The sequence below is a fragment of the Numida meleagris genome, chromosome 3, assembly GCF_002078875.1.
Source record: "Numida meleagris isolate 19003 breed g44 Domestic line chromosome 3, NumMel1.0, whole genome shotgun sequence".
NCBI classification, from domain to species: Eukaryota; Metazoa; Chordata; class Aves; order Galliformes; family Numididae; genus Numida; species Numida meleagris.
Genome location: NC_034411.1, coordinates 107,970,764 through 107,996,501, shown reverse-complemented (window position 1 = coordinate 107,996,501; position 25,738 = coordinate 107,970,764). Strand labels below are relative to the sequence as shown.

General features: G+C 44.2%; 1 protein-coding gene across 1 annotated transcript in view; it reads left to right on the top strand.

Moving 5' to 3' along the window:
- XKR6 (XK related 6) overlaps nt 1-25,738 on the top strand; it is a gene marked incomplete at its 5' end in the record, with an annotated part of 189,336 nt that overhangs the window by 147,620 nt on the left and 15,978 nt on the right. Inside the window, one exon of the mRNA XM_021392026.1 lies at nt 109-25,738. This exon is cut by the window's right edge and continues 15,978 nt beyond it. Coding sequence (XP_021247701.1) covers nt 109-1,073 — 965 coding nt within the window. The remainder of the gene's footprint in view (nt 1-108) is intronic.

Genomic DNA, 25,738 nt, shown 5'->3' with positions numbered 1-25,738 from the left:
GAACCTTTGGGCTACTGAGCCTGCCCCAGATGCAATAATTTAGTGAGCAGATGATGTTTTCAACCAATCCTCCTGTCTAACTCAGTGGATCTGTGTGTCTTCCGGCAGGTGTGTCCTCTGTGGCCTCCCTGATGTCCCTGGCTTGGGTGCTAGCCTCCTATCACAAGCTTCTTCGGGACTCTAGGGACGACAAGAAGAGTATGAGCTACAGAGGGGCCCTCATCCATCTCTTCTGGCGCCTCTTCACCATCTCATCCCGAGTTATTTCTTTTGCTCTCTTTGCTTCCATCTTCCAGCTCTACTTTGGGATCTTTGTAGTGGTCCATTGGTGTGCCATGGCTTTCTGGATCATCCATGGTGGGACAGATTTCTGCATGTCTAAGTGGGAGGAGATCCTCTTCAACATGGTGGTAGGGATTGTGTACATTTTCTGCTGGTTTAATGTCAAGGAAGGGCGGACTCGATACAGAATGTTTGCGTATTACACGGTAGTGCTGACGGAGAACGCTGCCTTGACGCTCCTTTGGTATTTTTACAGAGATCCTGACACCACTGACTCATATGCCGTGCCAGCACTGTGTTGTGTCTTTCTTAGCTTTGCTGCTGGGATAGCTTTGATGCTGTTATATTATGGTGTGCTGCATCCCATGGGGCCAAGAGCTAAGATCTTTGCCAGCTCCTGTTGCGCCGAGCTGCTCTGGGGCATTCCTTTGCCCCCTGATGTTGAGCCCATGGCACCCCAAACCCCTGGGTACCGGGGGGCCCAGGCTACGCCCACCAGAGCGGTCACGGAGCAACAGGAGGAACTCACAGCTGACACTTGCTTGCCCGTTTTCCAGGTGAGAGCAATGGTACCATCTACTCCATCTGGGCGACCCTACCCCCCCGAGGGGCCTCTCATTAAGATTGACATCCCGAGAAAGAGATATCCTGCATGGGATGCTCACTTTGTAGACAGGAGGTTAAGAAGAACTATCAACATCCTCCAGTATGTCACCCCCACAGCTGTAGGTATTAGGTATAGAGATGGACCTCTCTTATATGAGTTGCTACAATATGAATCTTCACTTTAAAGCTCCTTAAAGCAAAAGTAAAAGAGGGGACCTTATTTTTGTTTACGGTAAACACAGATCATGAAACAAACACAAACCTTCAGATAAGCTTTCTTTCTGGTTGCTGTATGTATAAAAAAAAAAAAAGATATTCTCTATGTTTTGTAAGTAAAAACAAAAAGAAAAACTTTTCTTTTGTTTTTTACACACAAGAAACAGTATTTCAACTTCCACACCTAGGATTCACAGGTGGAGAAGGAGGCATCTCCACATCAGTTTTATACCGTACACCAAGTGTAGAACATTATTTATGGGATTGGTGCTGATTGAAAAATAAAAAAACAAACAAACAAACCTACAACTGCCTTATGCCCTTAGGTGCTGAGTTTCATTAAGTACTGTCACCTTTCTCATGCAAAACTCTTTGATGATTATATGCCAGGAAAATAATAATAACGATAACGAAAAAAAAAAAGAACACGCAACTGAAATACAAACCTTGAAATTAATAAGAAAAAAAAAGAAAAAAAAAGAGAAAAAAATTAATAACAGCAACAACAACAAAAAAAAAAAAAGAGAGAGAAATGTCTGAAAATATCTCATTGCTCTTATTGGATTTAACATTAAAAAAGAAACAAAAAAAAAAAAAAGAAAGCAAGGCCGAGACACCCCAATGGAGATTGATTTTTTGAAGGCTGAAGGACAAGATCAGGGCTGCACCTCCAGTGAGTGGCACATTTATGGCACCGCTTGGCCAAGCCCGCGCACCTTGCCCAAGTCCCGTTGTAAATGTGGCCATGTTGGGGAGCCGCGTTCCTCCTGTAGATGGCCCATGGGCCTTGGTTGGTTTGCAGTGGGGGAACGCGGCGACGCAGAGCTGATCTTGTCTTGAGCAACTGCACACGCTGACGAACCATTGGCTTCTGTGCAGTCAACAACGACCGCCTGAGCCCACAACAAGGCCTGCCATGCTGATTTCTGGAAAATAAGAGATCTGCGGATATTGAATTTGTATACCAAAAACGCTGTACTAAACCTACGCATCTCTAATAATTTCAGTAATAATAAAACTCAGCATAGTAGCAAAAAGCGAGTCAATTCAAAGGCACAATACTTGATCAGTGACTGGCAAAATAATTTGACCTACTGTATCATTTTAAGGCTGTGAAAGGCATACGTGTATTATTTGTAATCTCGTGTAAGACCTGTCACGTCTCATTCAGTGCGAGCCTTAAAGTGATTGTAAAGCATCCTTTGTTTCATTGGGGGCTTTTGGGGGTTTTTGATTTTTTTCGTTCTGGTTTTTTTTGTTGTTGTTGTTGGATTTTTTTTGTTGTTGTTGGTTTTTTTTTGTTTTGTTTTGTTTTTTTATTTTTAAGGAAAACAAAATCTGAAAATCGGGATAAGCAAACGAACGAGCAAACAACACCACAAACAAACAACAACGGGAAAACGACAACAAACAAACAAACAGAAAGACAACAAACTTCTTCAAACGGTAATAACCTGTAAACTGACTCGACGTCTTGAGATGATTTGGTGCTTTGTATTTTTGTTGATGTTGTTGTTGTGATTTAGCTGAGATTTCTTCGACTCGGTACATGTGGGGAACTGCTGATAAAACTGTCTCGTGTCACCCTCGACTGTAAGTACATGGCAAGAAACAACACCACAGGGAACGCAAGAGCGTAGCGAGAGCATCGTGGTGTAGCTTAGCCTTCTCACCGCAAGGAGATTCTGCCGCCTCCGATCATGGCGAAGCGTAGACGGTCACCTGCCAAGGGTCGCGTGGTTGTCTTGACATTTCCAACTCACCCGCCCGCTGTCAGACCATTCGCATCTCTCGACTTCTGTTCCTGTGCTGGAATCTCTGTTTCTGAGTTAAATCACGGGGTCGCGTCTATCCACCACCCTTTTCCTTTCGGGGAGCATTGCTCCTTTCAAGGAATATTCCCGTTTTCAGGGCATCTTTTCAATCCCACCGCCCCTCTGCTTGGGAGGGGAGAAGCAACAACAACAAAAAAAAGGTATTTTTACCTGAATACTGTAGTATTTTCTGTGCGTGTTTGCAATTTTTTATTCCAGAAATACTGTAACTGTCTAGGGTGCAAAACTCACGTGCTGACCCCTTCTGTAAAGAACATCAGCACAGGGGGGGATATTTTTTAATTACGATTACGGTTATTTTTTTTTTTTTTAATTTGAATAATCAGTTGTTTGGTTTCTTTTTTTTTTTAATTATAATAGCATTTAAAGAAACTAGTACAAATTTTATATAACAGTTCAAAGAAGCTGAATGCTTTCTTCGCCTGAATATACCTGAAGAGAAACATTTTTTTCAATCAGTGATCCTTTGCAGTATTCTGAGAAAAAAAAAACTTTTTTTTTTTTTTCAGCTGTGTCATTTTCTTTTGTAAAGAAACTTGTAACTCGTGTCCATCCCTTTTAAGGAGGGCAGGACTCATTTGCGCCAAACTAGAGACACACGGCAAAGTTTGTACAAAGCCAAATTGTCACTGGTACTGTAATTCCCAGTCACACTCCATTTCAGGCAAACGTTTCTGGGCTCTGATTAGAACCGATGTGATGGCCACATTTTCGTGCAATGGGAGGTGTTTTTGTCTTGTCATCCCCTGCCTAAATTCCCGATCCCTTGTTTGTTGTGCACATATATATATGTGTATATACACGTATATATATATTTGTGGAAAGCTTTCATTTCCTTTCTCCATTGCCTGTATCCCATAATCAGTCCCCTCTCAATTGTCCTACTGATGTGTCACCCTGTTCCTTCCCTATTAGTATGTAATGATCATCAAAAGAGGTAATTTGTGAAGTGAACCTGCCATCCTCTGAGCAATTTTGCACTGCTGTCATTAAAAGACACAGGTGCTAACCCTCTGACAATGACCTTGAGTTCCTCCTCCCAAGACTTCACTTGTTTCTTTTTCTGCAAGGACTCGCCCTTCATACCAGTGTAGATACACTCCAGTCTGCTTCTCCAAGCCTCACACCCTGGTTAAAGACTCTTTTCAGCCCTTCCGCAAAGAGCTCTCATCTACACATCCAACTTTTCATCAGCACAAGCATGAGAAAGAAATGGTTGGGTGAACAGCTCCACTCTTCCTCGGGGACACGTCCTCTAGGAGACACCACCTTGATTTCCAAATGCACCAGGAGAAGGTTCCACACCAAGTGCATCAGACCTGAGGTCTGCTTTGGAGATGCGAACACATCTGATGGAACAGCTAGACCCTGCCACTTCGCACCAAGACAGTGAGATGAGCCAGTGTGCCACGGTACGCTCACTGGGAGTCAAAGAGGAGACCCTTTGGTGTTGCCTGACCTCGGGAGCACCTGCAGCCTGCCTTCCCTCAGGAACGAGACCCTCGCTCCAGACCACCACACCGACAGCCGTCCTCTCCGTCTCACTGCAAGAGCGGAGGGGCAAACCACTCCAGAAGTGACCTTACTTCTCAATACAGTGCTAACTTCTCACAACCAAACCAGCTTGACTAAGGGCTTGACTCATCCCTGCTCCAAAGTCCTCCTTCTTCGGGTCTCGTAGTACGGACAACAACGAAAGCAGGTGCTTCCGCTGCGTGTTAAGACTGTTACATTATCCTTAGCCACATAAGCTTTCTGCCTCTGCTTTGAGTCCTTGCTTTGAGTGATATCCACTGGCATCTTGATTTAGCAAAATATTTCCCTTTGAAAGACTTCATTGCAGCCTTAACGTCAAGTACATGCTTTGCCACTGCACCCAACGGACAGCTTGGGGTGGTGACCATCTCCTCTAGGGACTATCTGTGATCGTGTTGCCAAACAGCGCCTTTTGCCAAGAGTGGGGAGCAAAACTGCCCCCACCTCTTTGTTCACAGTAATCCCAAAGCTGAGAGTCTTGTCCTCACCTTCTTGTTTCCTTTATTGCCCAGGCTCCCTTTGGTTTTTGGAGTGCACCCTGGCAGGATGCTTTGGTTTCAGTTGTTTTTTAACTCCCCGTTAGGTCAGTTACGCCATGTCCCAGCTTCTTGCCGGAAGATGCTGCTTGAGGGTTTTTTTGAACTGGAGAAGACTGAGCCCGTAATTATTCACACCACAAGCTGCACGGACAACTTCTCTGCCACGTTTGTGCTGCTGAATTCACCCTGGGACCAAAGAAGTGAGCCAACCACACCATGCCAGGACAAAGCCAGGGCTCCACCATCCCTGCTGTTAAATTGTTCAGCCCCTCTCTGGCATGGTTTTCATCCCCTCCAGCAAGCTTAAGCTTGGGCACAGCTTGCACAGGCATCGATGCTGTCCAGGGACCATCCCCAGCTGGCAGCATGGATGTGGCTACGCTACATTGAGATGAAAGAGTTTAGTAGTATGGATGTGGCCAGCACGGTTGGCTTTGAGGCCGGAATGGATCCTGGCAGTGCTTATTCTGCTAATAAAGATGTATCTGTATGCCACACAGCAGGATTCGGGATTTTGTGGAGTGCATCAGCTCTGGCCTGGCATACTTCTGTTTTCTGCCCACTTCGATGGACAAAGTATTTCTTAGTTCACTTGGTTCTTTTTGCTGAGCCTATTTTGCAAGCAGCGTCCCTTACATTGCGCTAATGTCCATCTGTCCATCCATGTCAGATGTCTGGCGTGCTCAGTGTGGCAGTGTTACACATCTACAGGCAGTTTGGAGACTTGAGTGATTTAGACCAGATCAAGTGATGGGCATTCAGGAGTTACAAGGTCCCTGAGCATGCCCTCGTCACGCTGTGCTACCATGCAAGGTGTTTCTCATCCAAAGCACATCTAATGTGGACTGCAGAAGAGGAGCCAGTGTTCTGTAATTGCCAGTGGAAAGTGCAAGCGAGCCACCGATTTCAAAAGTAAATGTATATTTTGCAGTGTTTTGGATGGGAGCTAATTGTCCACTTCATCCATCTCTGCACCTGCCAAAAGCTCAGTAGCCATTTGTATGTATTTTTATTTAGAACTGACTGGATTCAATGGGACAAAATGAGTTTCAAGCTTTAGTCAGTGGTCTGCTAAAACCCGTCTGGTGGTGCTGATAGTAAAGTGTTTCTATTGAGTTTCAGAGAGCAACCTTCCCTTGCTCTTCAGATATTCCTATACACAAGATTCACTTCACAATGTATCCCTGCTCCTCATCCCCACACAGAAATGCATGAGCCGAGTCACCCACTCCCCTGCAACATTCACCAATCCTCCTGAAGAAAATGTGGTCTGAGATCCACCCAGCACGATTTCATTGAAGCTCAGAGGTGCTTTGAAAAGGAAAACTTACTACTGTGCATTTGCAAAACCTTTTAGTGCCTGCTTGCTGGGCAGCTTGGGCAAGAGACCATTTGGAAGCTGCCAGAGTCAGTAAAAAATTGTAGGGACAGGCTTTTCTAGGATCTTCTGTTACTGGGTTAGCTTCCCTCTGGATTCTGTTCAGCTCCAATGTGGTCGTGCAAAGTAAAACAAACAACAAAACCCACACAAAATAAGGTCTATGCCAATCCCCACAGAAGCCACGGCTAGCTGGTAGGGACGACGTGAACTCAGTTGCACACCCTTTGCTTGCTGCAGCTTGCATGCTGTTCCTTTGGCAGTTGTCTGCAGCCCTGGGCTTTGGGGATGGTCAATGCCCAGGGCTGTGATTGCTGTTTTCATTTTTCCTTGGAGCTCAGGTGTATTCTGGTGCAGAGAATCTCAGCCTGGTTTGAATGGGAAGATTGGAGGCTATCCCAAATAGACGTGGGCAAACCTTTCACTGTGTGCAGAGCGCATTTCCAGACCTTTGGGTACCGCTTATTTCTCCATGAACACGTTCGGAATCGTTCCATTGTGTTTGAACCTGGAAATAGCAGTGTGGTGGCTCTTTTATGCTGCGGTGTGATGTGGGGAAAGGGAGGACCCTTCCTTCTTGAGCTGGAGATTGCCTGTGTTCAACCCTTGTTCCTTACTTGAAGCTCAGGCTGTAGGATAATGAGAAAAATGAGAAAGTGTGATGACAGATAGCTGCATATGTCCCACTGGCTCTTCACTACTGAGGAGGGAGGCAATCGGTGACAATTAAATCTGCAAAACCTAAAATGAATCTGCTGATCTAGTTGTTGGCAGCCCTGCCCACAGCAATGGGGTTGGAACTTGGTGATCTTCAAGGTCCCCTCCAGCCTAAGCTGTTCTATGGCTTTATGAAAACAATCTGGACTTTAATATAAATTCGAATGTACACCCAACCCAATTGGAATGAGTGATGTTGATGATAAAATAATGTGGACTGTTCTTTCCCATTGTATATTTGAAAAGAAACAAGCAAAAATCCCCAAGCCACAGCAACAAGAAAGCACGGCGAGCAGACAGAAATAATTTGAGCGCACAGATTTCCCTCTCTCCCTCTCTGGGACATGTGCAGCAAGGGAACTCTTGGAAAACCCGTTACATGCGGAGTTGCTCGTATTTGGATTTGTGAACAGCTGTGTTGGTCAGATGGTTTTTCCCAGCGAGCGTAGCAAGGGGCCACAGTCGAAAGCTCATTGCAGGTTTCAGGGTGATGGGACTCCTGGGTTTCAGCCCCAGCTCTGCCACGACGTCGCTGTGTAACCTTGGGCAAGTGATTTAACCTTTCTGTGCCTACAGTTTACCCATCTGTATACATGGGTACAATAATATTTACCTACCTCACAGGGGTGTTGTGAGGCTTAAGCAAATGCGTGCGGGAGGTGCCGGAATCGCGCCGTAACGTTGTCGTTCTCTCTGGGTTTGTGCTGTTATCAGGAAGGAGGAGTCACGGGGTTGGTTACACCACGCGGAAGGAGATCCTGCCGGTCCATGTGCGTGTCGAGAAAGTGATCTTAAGTCTTCTCTCTCCCCAAAAGCAAGGAACAGAGAAAATTGTTGTTCGCCAACTCAATAGCCTTGCTTTCCCGGTCAAATGTAATAGCGCTGTTTGCAATATTGTTTTCTTACGCAGCAGGTGACCTTTCCCTTTTCCTTTCTGTTTCTGGAAACTTGAAACTAAAGACCACAAAAGTATTTCTGAACCGAACAGATTACTGATGAATACTTGAATTTCTTTAAAAGATGCTCTCATCAGCCACGGTTAAAGTGCACTAATCTTTCAGTCATCAGCATCCATCTGAATACAGTGAAAAATTTGCTCACGCTGTTTTGGAATAGCCTGGACCTTGGTTGGGAGGCTGGTATTCTGTTTGCTGAGGAGTCTTGTAGGCATGGGAAACTGGAGTCTCAACCGACAAACGTGAAAAAGCTGTTATTCTTTTTGGTTTTGCCTTTGGGTTTCTTGGCGGCCCAGGGACAGCACAATAACTGCAGTTCACTTGGTCGTGCAGTAGCTTTTCTCAAACTGTTTCCTTTTGTGAAGGGTGAAGGTGGGTGGTGCAAGGGGAAACCAGAGTCAGCACTGCTCACGTGCAGCTCTTCTCCAAGTACCTGCTTCCCTGCCAAAAACGCATCCAAGGAGACCAGACCAGGGCTGCCTTCACGCCCATCCTCAACCAAAGCCCCCCTTCAACCCCGAGTGGGAGTTTTGGCTGTCGATGATGTGTCCTTCAAGGTGGATTCATCCCTGGTTTAACCCTAGAACGCTCAGTGCAACCCATAGTAATTCTATCTAGAGCAAGGGGAGGGATCTAGTTAGTTGCTCCAACTATCTGATAATTCAGAAGGGAAAAAGCATGTTATAGAAGCCTTTTTTGTTGCTGTTATTGTACTGTTATTTTCTTGTTTGAGTGTCCTGACCATCCTATAATGCCTTTTTTTTTGGGAAATGCAATGTGAGGCAAGACTTCCTGCTCCCTTTCGGCAGCGCTTTGTGAAGCCTGCTCACACACTCCTTACTCAGGCAGAGCTCCTGGGTTTTGCTGTGGGGTCTCGCTTTCTCTCCTGAGTAAGGACTGAAATCTGGGCAGCGTTTCAGCAAGCTGTCATCTTCACTAACCCAAGATTTGCCTTGCATGGAGCCAGAACAAAGCTGGGAAACCCTACTCCTCCTCCACCTCCGCCTTAGTCTGCCGCGTCCCTCGCGTCCCTTCCCTGTCCATGTGTACCACCGTAGGGATTTCGGTCAGATCTTCTGGCTGCATGGCCCCATCTTTTCCACATCACCAACCATGTAGCTGCAGATCTTCCCCCTGGGGTAGAGCACATTCCGAATCTCTCTTCTTGCAGATGAGCCTCTTCCCATGAGCATCGGCTTTGGGGCTGCTCCTTCCCCCTTCGTCTCCTCCACCATTTATTTTCCCTGTTTGAAGCACTCAGCTCAGTGCTTCTGGGTTTTCTTTCTACTGCTTCTCTTCCAAAAAAAAAAAAAAAAAAGAAAGAAAGATTGAAGCTGGAAAAATCCACACAGCAATGTGACTCCTTCGGTGCTATGCTAACTGCTTTGTTCTGCCCAGCCAAGTGCTGGCCAACGTACAGATTGTCCCTCTTTGTCCTAAGAAGCACCACACATCTGTGTCTTGAACAGGGATGATCTGAGAGGGATGAGAGAGGGCGAGTGCTGTTTGGAAAGCGATGGAAGTCTTATGTGTTATCTAGTAGAAAAAAAAAAAAGAAAAAAAAAGATGTAAATGCAGACTGCTTTCATGGCTAATTGTCAACCAACTTGTGGAACTAAGTAGGATATAGCCTATAAGGTATTGAGGGCATTATATATATATATATATACACATATATAAGAAGTGATGAAAAGTTCACCTTTATCAATAAATCACCCTTTAATTTTCCTGAAAATGCACTATTCAGCAGTTAAACACATCTGCCCGTGTTTGCAGCCAGCTGTTGTGCTTTGAGCCACTCCAGCAGCAATGGCTGTTCCAACTGCAGAGGTCAACAAGCAGGTGTTAGGTCTGATCCGAAGTGGATGGCTCAGAGTTTTGGGGATTAAAGGGACTAGTCAACGTGTATGTCTGCGTCTATATACACAGCCCCGTGGAGATATAGGCGAGCATACATGCCATGTTACTGCAGCAGTATATATGTTTTAATATATATATGAATACATTGTGAATTCCTAAGGGCTTTTCAAGATGAGGAAGGTAGTTTCTGGTGCAAGCTGCAAAGAATTTGGGGATTGAAGGTAGGGCTGTAATGAGTATTCCTAGTGTGTTATTTTTTGAAGTCAAAACAAGGATAAACAATCATCAGAAGCTTAAGATCCTTCTGGAGAAATGCTGTACCACCTGATCTTCCTTTATTTAAGAAATATGGAAGCCAAAATCAGACCAAAAATTAGGGCCACGCGCAGTGTCAGTATAAATCAGTAAAGCTCCACTGATGTCCTCACATTCCGTGTCTCAAAAACGATCACTTCATCTGGTGCCAGGGGAACCTAAACTGCACATTAGGGCCCCACTGGGCTTTCTTGAACCAGTGATAAGAGACTTTCTGTTGTTGCTGAAACCCAAACAAAATCGTGGACAAAACCAGGCCTCTCTTTCCAAGCAGAGCCATGTGAATTTGGCAAACCCCACCTGTACCAGTGGGAACAGCCCTGCTCATAAGGGCAGCACAGTGGGTCCTTCTTTGTGGGGACTGCACCCCAAATCTGCTTTCGAGCCCTTCGGATCTAAATGCCAACTGGTACCCAAAGGAAGTGAGAATTGTTTTCTTTCCAGATGTCATTCCCATCCATCAATCACAAGGACAAGGAGCTCATATTTTCCTTTTTTTTTGCCAATAAAACCTGCTTGTGGTGCCAGAGCCCCCTCCCTCAAACCCAGCTACCGCCACCTGCATGCCTTCCCTTTCTTCCACCTTAAAAACAAATGCTATTCTTTCCCAAGTAGCAAAGATCCAGGACAAATGCCAGATGATTACACCTGCAATCTGTTTGCTTTGGGATTTTATTTCAGTTTCAGAGGGCATATGAGTACACACAGGGACACATGCCTGCAGAAACTGCAGTAACCTGAAGTTGAAGCCACTTGACTTCAGTGAACTTGCTCAGAGCTGACACTACTAAAAGAGAAACCATGCACCAAGTGTTCCCCAGGGTCCCTCCAAATTACTACAGTTTCATGCTGTTCCTGTATAATTTGCTTTTGATTTTGTTTTCCAACAAATACTGAAAACTGGTTAACATCCAAGTAGATTTACGATGGATAAGTAGTAGGAAAAGTGTACTGGTTCTCACTTATCCATGGACCTCTTAGTACTACTCCAGCAATTAAGCAAGCCTTAAATTGGATGTAATTGCTGCCATTTGGAGGAGAGCTGTGATGCATGTTTTCTTATTTAAAAAGGTATCACAGCCAAATCCCCTGGCCCTGTCTTCTCTATGTAGGGAGAGGGAGAAGGAAGAGATTTTAGATCAAACATCAAACTTTGCCATTAGCTACAAAATGTGCCCTCTATCAGACAGACAACAGTGGTTTTGTCTAGTGGTTCCACTCTGCAAACTCTTTCACCATTCCAGCCTTTTGTTCCAGTGGGAATGGGAAGTAGTTTCAAAAGTGTTTAAATACTCAGGGAAGGACTATTTCAAATCTAGGTCTGGTGACTTCCATTTGTGTCACCGGGCCAAGTTCAAACCATTCCAGTAACGTGATTTCCCATGGTATGAAACCAGAGTGAGGCAACAGCTGGGGTGGGGCCCATGTATGGTATCCCAATGGTAACCCAGTACATGCAACGGATTCCCAGTTGTGATGTACTTGGAGACCTGACATACCATGTCCCATCATGCGGAAGGATCTCCACCATGTCCCAACCCCAGGAGCTGTTTCCCAAACAACAAGAGTTTCACAGAAAGGCTAGATTAGTGATGGTTTCTTTTGATTGTAGGGAAATATCATCTCTTCAGCGTGTATATTTTTGGGTGGACTGTTGTATATAGAAGGTAAAATGACAGTGCCTGAAGATGTATGTTCTCTTTCCATCTCTGCTGTGGGCTGTCGGATAGGCAAACCAAGATGTTAGGAATGCCTCTACTAGCAAATGCAACCTGCCCTGCCTAAACTCCCTGGTACCACTGGCTTGTGCTCTCAGAAAGGTGATAAGGGAATGGCCAGGCTGTTGTCTGGTACCCAGCCCTGCATCTCTGCCATACTTCCCTAAGGCATTGAAATATGGCTTTAAAGACCCCTTCTGGCCCTGCAGAAGCCTTGGGAAGACAGGATAGTGAAACACTTTTTGCAAAGCTCCTGAGCACCTTCTGATTGAATGGAATTCTGTACGTCAATGGCATCTTCTAAAATCAGCTTTCATCCTAGAAGCAGTTTTGGTTAGTGATTTTTGATAGTACTGGAAAGTTGGCACAGCCATAGAGAATAGCACAACTTAAATACTTGTATTTCAGAAGTGCCACTTTTCCCATAAACATTGAAATTTGACTAATCATTGCTAGAACTCTCTGTTAACATTGAAAACCTGGAAAACGTTCTTGCACTGGATTCCTCTGATAAACCTTATTCAGTGAGCACAAATTCCAAAATCACTCCAAAATGGCAAAGAGAAGCTGTTAAAGCAGGACAGCTGTGTTCTTCTAATGTATTTGCAATGTACTAAACCGTTACCACTGAATATTGCTCATCCACCTTGCAGTAGGTGCATTGGGACCCCAGCCAGGCTCAGTACCCCCTTGTGCTGAGCACTTTACCAAAATACAGAGGGACACGGGCCTGCCCCGGAAGAGCTTTCGGTTTCACTGTGGTTGTTTTTGTGACCTTGGATGAGTCGTAGAACTGCTCAATGCCTCAGTTTGCCCATCTCTAAAAGGGGAGTTACGAAGCCTACCTCACAAGGATAGTGTGAGGGTTATGTCAACGACAGCAAAGTGCTTTAAGCCCTTAACATCAGAAGTACTGTAGGACTGTGGCGTTCATGGGCAAAGCAGGTGAAAACAGTGCAGCATGTCTCCTGGCCCCTGTCTTCATGCAGCCTGGTAGAGAATGATCTGATTTGGCTGCTTCAAGGAGGACTAGCAAAAGCCACACAAGATGCCATGCTAAGCTTAGGGTCAACACATTTCTCCATCTTTCAAAATGCTTCACTATCCCATAGGAAAACTGCCATGGAGGTCAGCTGAGAAGCCAGGGATTTCCTACAGTCATCTTTGGGCATGGAGTTAGAGAAAGCAGAGGTGGAAAGAGCACATGGGTCACCAGGTGCATTCCCAAGAATGCCTGTGCCACGGGCATCTTATATCGTATGCACCCACCCACCCTGAATCCTATCTGGTTGGAAATATTCCAAAGAAGGGCCTTGCTTACCCTAGACCCCCCTGGTCAGGTACGTCAAACAGAAATAATGGCCTAAGATTTCCTAGTAAGAAGTATATTTTTTTGCTAACTAAGCTTGAAACTCAGTCATGCCCATGCCTTGAATCTTGCCTTATTAACCGAACTCAGCACATTCTGGACCCAGCTCATTTGTCTGAAGTCATCTTTCCAGTGCCATTCTGATCCTGTGGGGCTTGCTGTCTGTCATCATGTTAGGATCAAGGATCTACCACTGAGATCAGGAAAGGTTGGCTCCTTCCTAGGTCACTTCTGCACGTGAGCCACCCTCTTGTCCTTACTGGGGTCTAGGCAGACTAATCAGACCCCACAAAAAGATCATAAAGACCAAGGAAAATTACTTCAAGTCCTGCCATGGTGGCACTTCGGCACCATTCCTAGCTTCTGTCAGCAGGATGCATTTGGGAGGCACGAGGACCCCCAGTGACCCCTGCTCTGAGCTGGCTAAGAGAAGCGGATGAGGGTAGGCTTGATCCTCCTGCATTGCCACCAAGCTCGATGGCTGTCCTCTTGATTTGGTGCAGTGCCACTGAGAGCAGAGTCGGGCGGGCGTCATCGTGATGCAAACCTGGTGCTATTAACTTGGTGTAGAGTGCCTGCAAGTCTCTTCTTTTCTTGATCACCAAGCAATTACTTTATGCACAGGAAGCCCAAGGTTTATGTACTGTCTGCTGTGACTTCTCATTTCACAGGAGGGCTCTTAAGTTTTTCTGTCTTGTTCCTCAACTCTTCTGCTAATTTCTGCATCTTAAAGGGCAAGGTGTGCATGTGTGGCTGCTTGAGTGTCAATCCATGAGCAAAAGTAACAGAGCGAGGGCCAACCAGAAAGTGCATTGCAGCAGAGGATTGGACTGAGTGAATGAGAAGTGTGGGGTAAGCCCTGAGAAAACCAGACAGACGCATTTTGATCTCCGTCTCCATCTGACAGCACTTCTGTAAATCTGTTGAGACTGTTGCCTATGTCCGGGACAGTTTTGTCTCCGGGCTCCTGGGGAGTGACAGATTGAGATATTCAGGGCAGGGTTGCGTCGAGGGATGAGATCAGACTCTCTGAGCACATCCAGCACGTCCCAGGAGGCAGCCCACGTCAGGCTGTGCCCTGATCGTCTTTGATCAAGCTTTGAGCTCTAAATCCTGCTTCCCTTACACCGGTGCGAGCATCCTGAACTTGGCAAGATGTGGCCTTTTTAATTTAGGAAGGCTGTTTTTAAAAGTGTCCAAAGTGCTAGAGCAGAGCTCGCAAAATCAACGTGCTCCTTAAAAAGACCCAATTCTGGTCCCCATTTCACTGTATGAACCCTCTATGATTTTTTTAATGGAACAGCCTGTTTTTTTGCCATCAGCAAGACCAGACGTTGGCCTGGCCCCACCTGCCCTCATTAACTCCCAAAGCCCTTTATTTGTTGACGCCAGTGATGTTAGGGCAGCAACGTTTCAATTCTCCAGACCTTGTGGTGCCTTTTCTTGTGGTGCTTACCCTTTGCAGGACTCCAGTCAAGGCAACCACTCGCATCAAACAGCAACGCCAGTACTTCTCCTCCGGATTATGTGCCACTGCAGTAACAGACTTTAATGTATACATATATAAATATAGATAGATAGATAGAAATATTACTATAGTTATAATTATATATATGTAATTGAGGTTCTGATGCCGCTGTGCGGGGAACGGACCGTTCCTCTGCAGGATTACACTGGGTGAAACCAACAGCTCAATATCTCGTAAAGGCTTGCAGCCTTGGCAAGGAGCTTCTCTCCCGTGCGTTCGTTCTCACGTCACCCATTTCTCCTCCCCGCGAAAACAATTTCCAAACCATTTCTCCAAATTCTGGGCAGATGATGCCATGCGGCGACATCGTCCTCCTGCCATGGGATGGGTGGATGTCGCCTTGCCATGAAGGGAGGACGATGGGACCAATGGGGCAGCATCCCCAGGTGTTTGCTTTACCTTTTCCTTTGCACCAAGGGGATGCAACCCAACAGCTTGCAAGCGGTGTTTTCCCTGCTAGCCAACCACCCTGCCCACCAGCAAGCATTCCTATCTCATCTTCCCAAGCATCTTTCCAATGCAGTCGCTTCATTTTTTTTTCCCATTGGGATGCTCGGTTTCCCACGTTGGGGAGAAGGGAAGCTGGCGAACGTGGTTTGCTTTGCTCATGCCAGTAGTTCTGCCTGACTTCAGGGGGCAGTTTTTTTGTCAAGGGACTGCTGGGTTGGGTCAGTCGTCACCTTGTCGTTATCTATCATATTGCTGAACCTATGGGCCTGTTTCGGATAGAACAGATGTTGAGTGAAGGTATTTTCTACTAAAGGGAACAACACCAATAATACTGTAAAAGGTGCTAGAATCAAACCTCATTTTATATACTTTGGTTCTTAGAGAAAAAAAAATACACAGAATTCTTCCTGTGCAGCCTTACTGTAGATTGTTATTAACCAACTCTTTATCCAAAAAGAAAAAAACAAAAAAAGTGAAAAGGTTAAAAAAGGACAAAAATGAAGCGATCCTGTATAAAGTGTAACAAATACGACTTTCCTATATAAATGTAAATGATCAGACATATATTAAAATGCACTTGAGGCAGGCGGCAAGCACGGAAAGCTTTTGTAGTATCCTTTTTTATGCACAACATCTGTCTTTCTTCATTCGGCTGGTGCAAGAGGGAATGTGCCGAGGCACTTCTATTTCCTTTTAATTCTGTGCGTGATTTTCTGGGAGAAGGAAGGAGGAGTGGGATGGAGGTGGGAGGTTTAGCTAGCAAGCAAACCTGAATATTCATCTCTTTTTTTTCCTTTTTTTTTTTTTTTTCCTGGCTAGTTTATGGCTGTGTTTGGACTCCGTTTCTCAAAGGCTTTTTAAAGCTTTGCCGCCTGCCCCAGGTGCTCAGTGTAACTCTTACCTCAAGAATGCTTACAAAAAAAAGTCAATTGTTTTTGGTTTTTTTCTTCCCGTGTCTGGAAAATTCGAACAAACAAATGACATCAATGACGACAAAACAACTGAAAACACGAACAACCAGCAGTGAATGAAGTCATGAAAAATAAAAAAGAAAGAAGTCAAAGCAGAGGTTTGGTGATCAAACCGAGCCATTCTGGTGCTTTTCCCCTTTTTACGTTGCTAATGATCAAAATTACATGAGATGGGCTAGGACAAGTTCGTGGTCTTAGGCTGTAGCAAAAAAAATGTATCTAAAAGAATACAAATTTGCATGGAAAATACTCTGATGGAGCATTTAAAGAATGGCTGTTTCGATGTCAGACGTTTAATGTTAGCATGTGTGTGTGCTGTATATACCTTTTCATGTGTGACATGTACAGTTGACTGAGGAAAAAAAAACATATGGAACCGAACAAAAAATAATAATCAAATGCTATTTTATCAGATGATGCACTTTTTCACCTTGATGAGAAGCCACTGTTCACAACTATGCAATCTTCCAGTTTCTCTCTCTATCTCTTCTCTCCAACCTCAAATTTCCCAACTATTTTCCATAACCTAAACCGTTTTTTCTTTCGTACAAAGAAACACAAAAAGTTCCAAACTCTGGTTCAAGGTGAGAGTGCTACTGTGACTTTTCTCAAGCGATAAGAGCTAACAAACAGACAAACAAAAGGGGTTTGGTTTGGTTTGGTTTTTAAGAAAAAAAGGAGGTTCAGACATGACCCTTTTTATGTTTCCTAAATGAATTGATGTTTTCTACATGTGCCAGGCTTCTGTTGACTGTTTTTTGGGTTTGGTTTCATTTCTTGATTCATGTTCTCTCTCTTGGGTTTTGGGATTTATTTATTGATTTATTTCCTTCTGTATTTATTTTCTCTTTTTTAAGTCTGGTTTTGTATTGTAGGTATTGGGGATGCGAAGATGAAGGTGAAATTTGGCTTAACTTCAAGTGTTTTAGTACATGTGTGTGCTATATGTATATAGTTTTCTACATAGAAAATTTTACACGCTTTTTAACGCACTTTACGACATGTATGTACAAAGTTGTCTATATAGAAAAAGTAGTGAGTTATCTGACCTTCAAAGAAGAGAGTTTTGATTAAGAGGCGTTCAGATAGTTGAGTATTTTATGTGCGCCCGTGTGTGTATTATATACTATATTATATATTACAGAAATATATAATAGCGTACGTCCATGTTAGGGTGTGTACGATAGATACACGCATCCAAACACATGATCACGCCCACCTCTACCATAAAAGTAGAGGTTTTGCATTTCCTTGAGGTTTTCACGCTACGATAAATAGCCTGGCTCTGTTCGGCAAACTTCTTCCCTGTCCTTGGATGAAAGGTAGAAAATTATCATCCTTTGTTGTCCCCAGTGCACTGTCCCCTTGTCATGGGAGAACAGTGTGCATAGATGTAGGGGGATTTCACCCTTATAGCCTTTCTTTTCCCACCCTGGTTTACCAGTGGGTGCCGAGTGACGAGCTCAGGAAACCGTGACCATCAGATGGGGCTGCCATGTCCCCTGCCACCAACTCACCACTCCACCTAGAGCAACATCTCTCCCACTTCTCTGTGCCTGTCAGATTGGGGTTGCTGATTCTTTCCAAGCCTTTAAGCACTTTGCACTCATGGTCCTTCTCTGCCAATACCACAGGGTTCCCCTCAACACCGGTGGGAGGTGATTCGGGCCAGTTTACAGTGAGATCTTCACCATCTTACCCTTGTCCTTCAGCTCTCTTCTGTTCATGAACCCCACCCCTGCCTTGCTGGTGCATGCTTTGACCTTCATCATCTCACCATTAGGTTTTAAATGAGCACTGGTGTTCTTCTCCTTCTTTCCACTCAAGGTTTCCCAGTTCTTGAGAGCCATGTACGACCATGCCTAAGTAATTGCTAGCCCACTTTTGCCCCACATCTTACATATGGACTTCATGTTTCTTGGGGTAGGGCACGTGAAGCCCCATTTCTGACTTCACTGCTTATTGGACATCTGATTTAGTAAAGCTCTTCCATGTGACCAGACGACAGCTTGGCTTGTATTACACTCAGCTCTAGATATAGAAAGGGCCCTTATTGGAGCCAGCAAAAGTGGGAAGGACAAGGGAATGGGTTTGTGGCATCTCTTCCATTTGTCAGTGAGTATACTAGTGTCCACATCAGTCTGTAGTGGCCTGCATGTCCCTTCAGGCCAACTTTCATGTCTGAGTCCTAAACAAGAATGTCATATCATCCTTCCTACTGAAGTTAAGCCTACAATTATCTGAAAACGACTGCCATGCAAAAGCTGGGGACAGTCTTCCCATCTTGCACAATGTCATGGCTGCAGCCCTTCTCAGTCAGTTGGTTGGGTTGTTGATCCAGGTGGTTTTGGAAACCTACTGTGATTGCTTCTTGTAACTCAGTTCTCTAGAAAGCAGCATTCATACCTAAAATAATTTATCATAGGACACCTCACCCAGCCTTAGATGTTACACATTGTCTATTTAATGGTATAATACGTAATGCAGCTGTATTGTCTCAAGTGTCTACTTCTCCACTCTTTGCAGGCTCTTCTACCTAATGGCAAGTTTTAGGCTGTGGATGGTGTTTGCAAGGAGCTGTAGCTGTCCCTTGGACTTGCCATTAGGATGCTGAGATCTGTGTGAATGATTAATCCCTCTCACAAATCAAAGACAGTCTTTTCCCCCTGAGTGACTTGAAGGCAGAACACTTAATTTCCTTCCCTGAAAATACAATGCTGAGAGGTGTCCATCTTAAAACGAGGCCAAGAGGAATCATTTTCTGCCCCAGTTAGCGGATTGTAGTAAAGCCTTAAGAAAAAAAAAGAAGATACTTTTCTAATTGCTAGATTCAACAAATGGAGGAGCCTAGAGGTCAAGTTTGACTCAATCCATAACCGTGCAGTCAAAGTCTTTTAAGTTCACACACTCCAGTTTCTTAAAGGCAGTAAGTTGGAAAGGCTTCTCCCTTCCATGACTCATCCAGAAAATCTCTGCAAGGGAAATAAATGCATGGGGGACACTTGGTGATATATTCTTCCTCTCCAGGTTATCCAGAGCCTTCAAAACAAAGCAATGAACCCACTGGAGCTAAAATAAAAGCAGACCTGTGTTTGCATTCAAAACAGCTTTTTGTGAAATGAAAAAAAAATCTTTTAAGAGAGCGTTGGCAGACAGCAGGAAAGGTTTGCCTTGTGGACAAGTGTAAAGCCACTTGCAGCTTTCAGACCCTAAGAGGCAGCATATTTCTTGTCCCCTTGATTGGAGATGTTTGTTCAAAGTACTTTGCCTTCTGGTTCTGTGAGCATGAGGTGGACATCCTCTAATTTAGCAAGAAAAGTTGGATATCCAGTGAGTTATCACGATTCCTTCCGTATTCAGGAGAGAAATCAGGGCACCTCCAGGTAGGGATTTCTCTCACTTGGTTTCCAGTTGAGATCAGTTGTGTGCCCTTTAGCTGGTTACTTTTAGGTGAGTTGAATCCCACCTGAAGTGGACAGGATTTTCCATGCTTGCAAACCATTTCCCACCATGTCTTACTGTGAGACTGCTTCTCTGTTTGCTCAGCCAACAAACATTCAAAGTTATCTCCTTCACCATAGCTCCACGCTCAGCATCCCCTACCAAAGGGATGCATTGACATCAGGCAGTCAGACTGAAGAAAATCAGGCTGCAATTCAGAGTTGGACCCACTCAAGAGGGGGGAGAAACTGTCACTTTCTGTGACAGTCTGCTAATCGCTGTAAAGGTTCACAAAAAACCTTGAAAATTAATACACAAGTAATAACCTTCCGTCTGTTTTCCTACAGGATAAGGTCATTCTTTGTCTAGATGAAAAGCGAAAAGGAAAAACTGAGCTACAACAGTGACTTGCTCAAATACAGCGAGCTGGTAGCAATCACATCGGCTTCTTAATCTCATTAGCAATCCGTTCTGGACAATTTTCCTCATTTTCTTTAATTCAAGCACCACGTTTTAAATGGCAGGAGAGTAAAGGTCAGATTGCAACCATTAACAGAACGGCTGGGGAATCGTGCTCCTTCCAGGGCCCTGCTTCCTAACTTTGCAGAAGTTTAGAGGGTATGTTTGAGCAGCGGCAAGTGGGCTGTCTTGGCTGGAGCTTTAAACATTTTTGTCTTTGTTTCACATTGAGCACCTAAGCTCCTTCCATCCCTGCTAGAATGTGGCTCCCGCATCCTGGGATATGATGGTACTGTGTCCTTTCTTTGCTGCACACACTGCTTGGATGAGCCTGGTCCAATGGCCTGAAGAAGGGCCTTCACCAACCGTCCCATGCTCAGCCACTCTTGCTCTCTTGTTGGGAACATGCTCAGCCACTCTTGCTCTCTTGTTGGGAACATGCTCAACCACTCTTCTTGGGAATGTTTGCCAGTATCCAACTTGCTTCCCACTGCTGTCGTTAAACCATCTGCTTCTCATCTTCATATCCTTTCTGCTATGGATGTGCCACCTACACACCGTCATCACTGATTGGTAGACTAATTATAGAAGTCAGTAAGCCTAACCCTATTCCAGATGCCTCCCCTGAGCCTTGTGATCAGAGTTAAGAGCCCCAGTCATCCAGGTGCCTTAGCAAGTCATGTAGGAGTGCTGACCACGCAGCCAGATCCCACCAGCTACCCACACTGATCACCCCAGAGCCTGGTCACTTCAGTGGTGCCGTCTTTCTTGCCACATAGCTGCTGTTGCCTGAAAAGTGCAACAGAATCCATCAAGGGGCTGCTCTTCTGCTAAAGCCTTCTTTTGTTGTCCACTGTCAACAAGTCTGAGCTAATATTCACAAGCATGTGTTGGTGAATGTAGCCTGTCAAGCATTCCCAGGATGTGCTGCTTCCCCTTGGCCACCAGAAGAGAGGGGAAATGGCTTATCTTTCTTTCACTTAGTGCCAGCAGATTCCCTTAGAGTTCTCCCTCTTTGTGTTCATGCACTATGAGTATCCCTAGAACACAGGCTATTTCTCAGAGCTGTTTTATCGATGCTGAACATCACAAAAAACTTCCCCTTGAAGATGACTAGTTTGTAGAAAATGCTTCTGATTTACTTCTGCCTTTCCCCCAGCTTTCCAATGGCATTATTTCTAAGTGGACTGTAATACTGGTATCAGTGTTAGTAGGACCCATTGATCAAGTAATCAAAGCTCACTGCTGTGTTGGATATACATATGTTAACGACAGTTGTGTTAAGCCAAATTTAGCAGCTGGATTCTTCAACATCCCTTTGTTTTGTATCTACCTCACTATGATTTCTTTGATTTCTTGTGATTTAGTGTTGTATACAATGTCAGAGGTGATATGTAGATAAAAATATATATATATATATAAAAATATATATTTTTTGCTTTGCAATAAAGCTCAAAGCTATAACACTGAATATTCATAAAATGTCATAATCTTTATTGTGATGTTCCCATTTTAGTTGTAAAATCCTGTCTGGATCCTATTTTCCTGTACACTAGAATCAATATTGTGTTCACGAGTGAATGGTTATTATTTCTATTACTTCTCCACTTAAGCGATATTTTTGAGATGTGAGATAGACACCAGAATTGTCAAAACATGAATTGGTTTATGTGTTTTTTCCCCATGTGTAGCCTGTGTGTAACTGGAATCAAACAGTGACGTTGAAAGAAAATGATTTGCAGTCCTGATCTTTCAATTTTGGCTTATCTGATCGTAGCATTGAATTTGGCAGGGAGTGGAAGCAAAAATAGGGGGACTATTAGGATGAGCATAGGAAGGAATGAAGGAAAAATATTCATCACAGTTTGGCTGAAGAGAGGATTCATTCTTTGAAATAACTGAAATGAAATGTGGCACATCTCTGATGATGGAAACTACAGTCTCCATCCAGTCCAGCTTAATTCCAGGCAGTGAAAAGTTAGCTATGTGCCTCATGGCAGTCCCTGGACCAGAGGCACAAATCCAGGTCCTTTCTATTGGAATGGAGAGAGACAAAAAGTTCCCTAGGGCTCTTCACACCTAAGATGCTTGTCTAAGATATGTGGGATACAGCTCCTTCAGGATGGGTGTATCTCCCTTTCTCTGCGGGTAGAGCGGAGAAGATGAATTTGCGTTAGATATCTCATCTCTCTGGGCTAAAATCAAGTTCAAGGACTCCCATCGTAAGAGCACAAAGATCATCCTGGCTAATGAAAACTGTCTCAGTGTTTTGGTCATGTGCGTTATTCAGAAACAGATGATACCTTGTGCTCTCTCAGTAGAAGGGATGAGGAAGGTGGGAGCTCCTGCCCTCTTGGCAGAGTGGGAAAACAGAACTTTACCTACTGCTCCTATGCTTGTGTGGTGGAAAACATCCTTAGACCCAGGGACTATCCAGCAGTACCAAAAGCGACCAATGTCCAGCACAGAAATGCTGGCTGAGTCCTACAGAAGGGAGATGAGTGTCAGGGAGGACTGTTGAGGACACTGCTCCCATAGGCTGGAATTAGGGGGGAAAAAAACTACGTTGAGCCCAAATGCTGGCACTCTTCGCTTAATTAGAGAATATTTCCATGGATCTCACGCATTGTCTACGCTGGGAGCAGAATGAGGTGAATCCTCTCCATTTCCCTTCCACCAGACTGTAGGGAAAGGAACATTTTCCTTCACTGCTTTGTAAAAAAAAAAAAAAATAAAAAAAAAAATAAAAAAGTAAAGACCAGAAAGAATCAGACGCAAATGGAATATGACATATTCTTGAAAAGTAAGGAGAAAAAGACACAAATGAACTTAAATCCAGTTACTCCATCGGGAGAAAAAAAAATAAGAAAATAAAGATGCAAGAAATGAAACCCAAATATGAGCAAATCAAAAGGAAGGAAGTGTTATTGGGTTTCACCTAAAGCATGTGACAGGACTGCAAAGTGCATCACTTAGAGTGGCTTTCACAAGACCTCTTCTGTGTTGTCTTCTCTCTAAAATTTGCACAATTGTTCAGTACTAACAGCACTTTTTTTCCTCATTCTGATCTGGTGTCTGTACAAATCTGGCTTGGGTTTTTGGTTTGTTTTTATTATTGTTGTTGCCTGTTCCCTGCTATTTCTGTTTTTACGGTGCAGTATTTTGTCTCTATGGAATGAAATACAGATGTGTTCATGAAATTGTATAGCAGATGGAATTACAGGTTGGAGTTGATTTGGAAAAGAAAAACAAACTAACAATGAGAAGAAAAATATCTATATGAAAAGTATGCTTCCAAAGTGTGTGTTTGAATTTGAGCATTTTGTCATTTTACTGAGCTTTTTGAAAGGCTTATTTTGAAATAATGAGACTTTATGACGGTTGGGGTTTTTGAATACCAAAAAGCACAATTATCGTTAAAACGTTATCATTTTTATTACATTATTTCACTCTCTGCCTATCTGGACATTATAATCCCCAAATTTTGTCACAAAATATATAATCCTTTGTACCTGCTCATTAATCACCTTACATTAGGCAAAAGGGAGAGATGCAGCTGTTTCATTTCTGCTCTGAAACCACGCAGAATTCCTGGCCTGATTTGTTTTTTATTTGCTTTAACAATAGGGTTGAATTTTTACTTTGTGTTTATTCTCTCTGATGCTTACCGTGAAGACAACAAGGTCTTCTTTTAACTGAGTGGCAAAGAATCTATGCGGTATATGCAACAGACAGCCTTGATTTTGCCACATCTGCAGTGAGCTGTGGTATGTGAAGGATGGGCCACGCAAAGTGCTTGTGGGTCTGATTTGGTCACACTGATAAGTAGTACTGAGAGGGCAGGCTTATCTGTGGTGCATTCCTCAGCTGTAGGGGGAGGTGCTGAATTAATGCAGGTGGCTGAGTAGTGGTAATTTGGTCCTCAGATGTTGAGAGTTGGTTGGCTGATGAAATGGAGAAGTCTTAATTTCTTTGTCTGAATGGAGCCTACATTTGCTTCCCTTATTCTCCCAGATATTTCTACTGATGCTAATGGGATGCCTTCAGTTTTGGTCATAGAAGCATTTTCTTGTTAAGTCTACTTGTTGCATTGTTAGTGTGGTTCTATCAAGATGATTGCTTTTATGTTCTTCTGCTCTTTTGTGGCATTGACTGTGCTTTACCAAGAAGCTCTGTGTCCCTTCCATCATATACAATAGCTCTGCTCTTTTCCAGGTTGCAAGGCCTTCCATTACTGTAGTGGTGCTCTTTATTTTGGTGGCTTTATTGTGAACAAAATCTGGCCTTGGTGGAGCTGACTTAACATTTATCCTGGGATAGAGGAGCAGCACACCTTGATGAGGAGAGTATGCTGTTTGAACAGGAGTCTCTTCTCTGTTGGCTGTTTCATGACAGATGACTTAAAATGTGTGGATGTAAGAGCACTGGAAATGTCTTCTGCTAAAAATTATATCTGAGCAAAGGACTAAGCAGGTTCTGGGGATGGAGCCCTTCAGAGAAGCCAAGTCTCACAGGATTTGGCTTTTCATCTGGAACCACCAGCATATTCCAAAAAGCAGATGAGATTAGACAAATTGATGCTTGCATGGGTTGTGTTTGGAACAGAGGTGACAGCAGAGGGTAATCTCTTGTTGTGCAGCAGACTCATTGTTGGCGGCAGCATATCATCAGAGTATAGGGAAGGTTCGGCAGGTTATGTTACTGCGTGGTGACCTTGCTGTTGTGGAGGCCTTTCTAGGTGACCAATTGTTAATGTCTTCAACAGAAGACACATCTGCTGTCTTCTGAGGCTGCTAATGAAGCCAAGTGGCTTCACTTTCATTCCTCAGTCACCAGGGGATTTCTGAGTGCACCAGTAGTGTTTCTGAAGGAGATAATTCCCCATGGGATTGATAGCATTGAACCCTCACCCTGAAATGGGCAGAAAAGGCAGCTGCAAGGCCTGAGTAGGAAAGGCCTGATTTAGGGCGCAACCCAGTGGATAAACTTGATGGACTTAATTCTTTTAAAGCAGCTTTTATACCATGGGTTTGAGAAGTCAGATAGCACCTGAGCCAATTAGTGCCCCTGAAAGAGGCTGTGTCTCTCACAAAAGTCTGCACAGAAGGCAGGGTGTATGTGAAAGCAACGCGAGCATGGTATTAGGCCTAGTCCATGGGAGGAAGAGGTTTGGACCTTTAATGGGGTCTAAGAGCATGGAGTCAGGAAGGTTTGAGCCTTGTTTCCATACTGGGAGCTGCAGGAGGTTTTTAGTTCCTGAAATGACAAAGAAATAAGAGTGGCATCGTTCAAGAATATGAGGTCCAGGCTGCTCTGAAGATGGCCAGGAGTTAAACCGATCTGAGATCAGGGGCTGAGACCCTTTAGGCAGCAAAGCTGTGGCTTGGATTCTGTTTTATTCTCTCTGTGATCTCCTGAGACTTGGAGTCACAGAGGCCTTGGAGGCTCAGGTCGTGTCAGGATGGATGGCAGCAGGGGAGGGATGTCCCCATGCAATTTACAAGCAGACTTCTGTCCTGGTGTGATGTCAAATGGTGAAACTATGTTCTGAGTGCCTCTGTG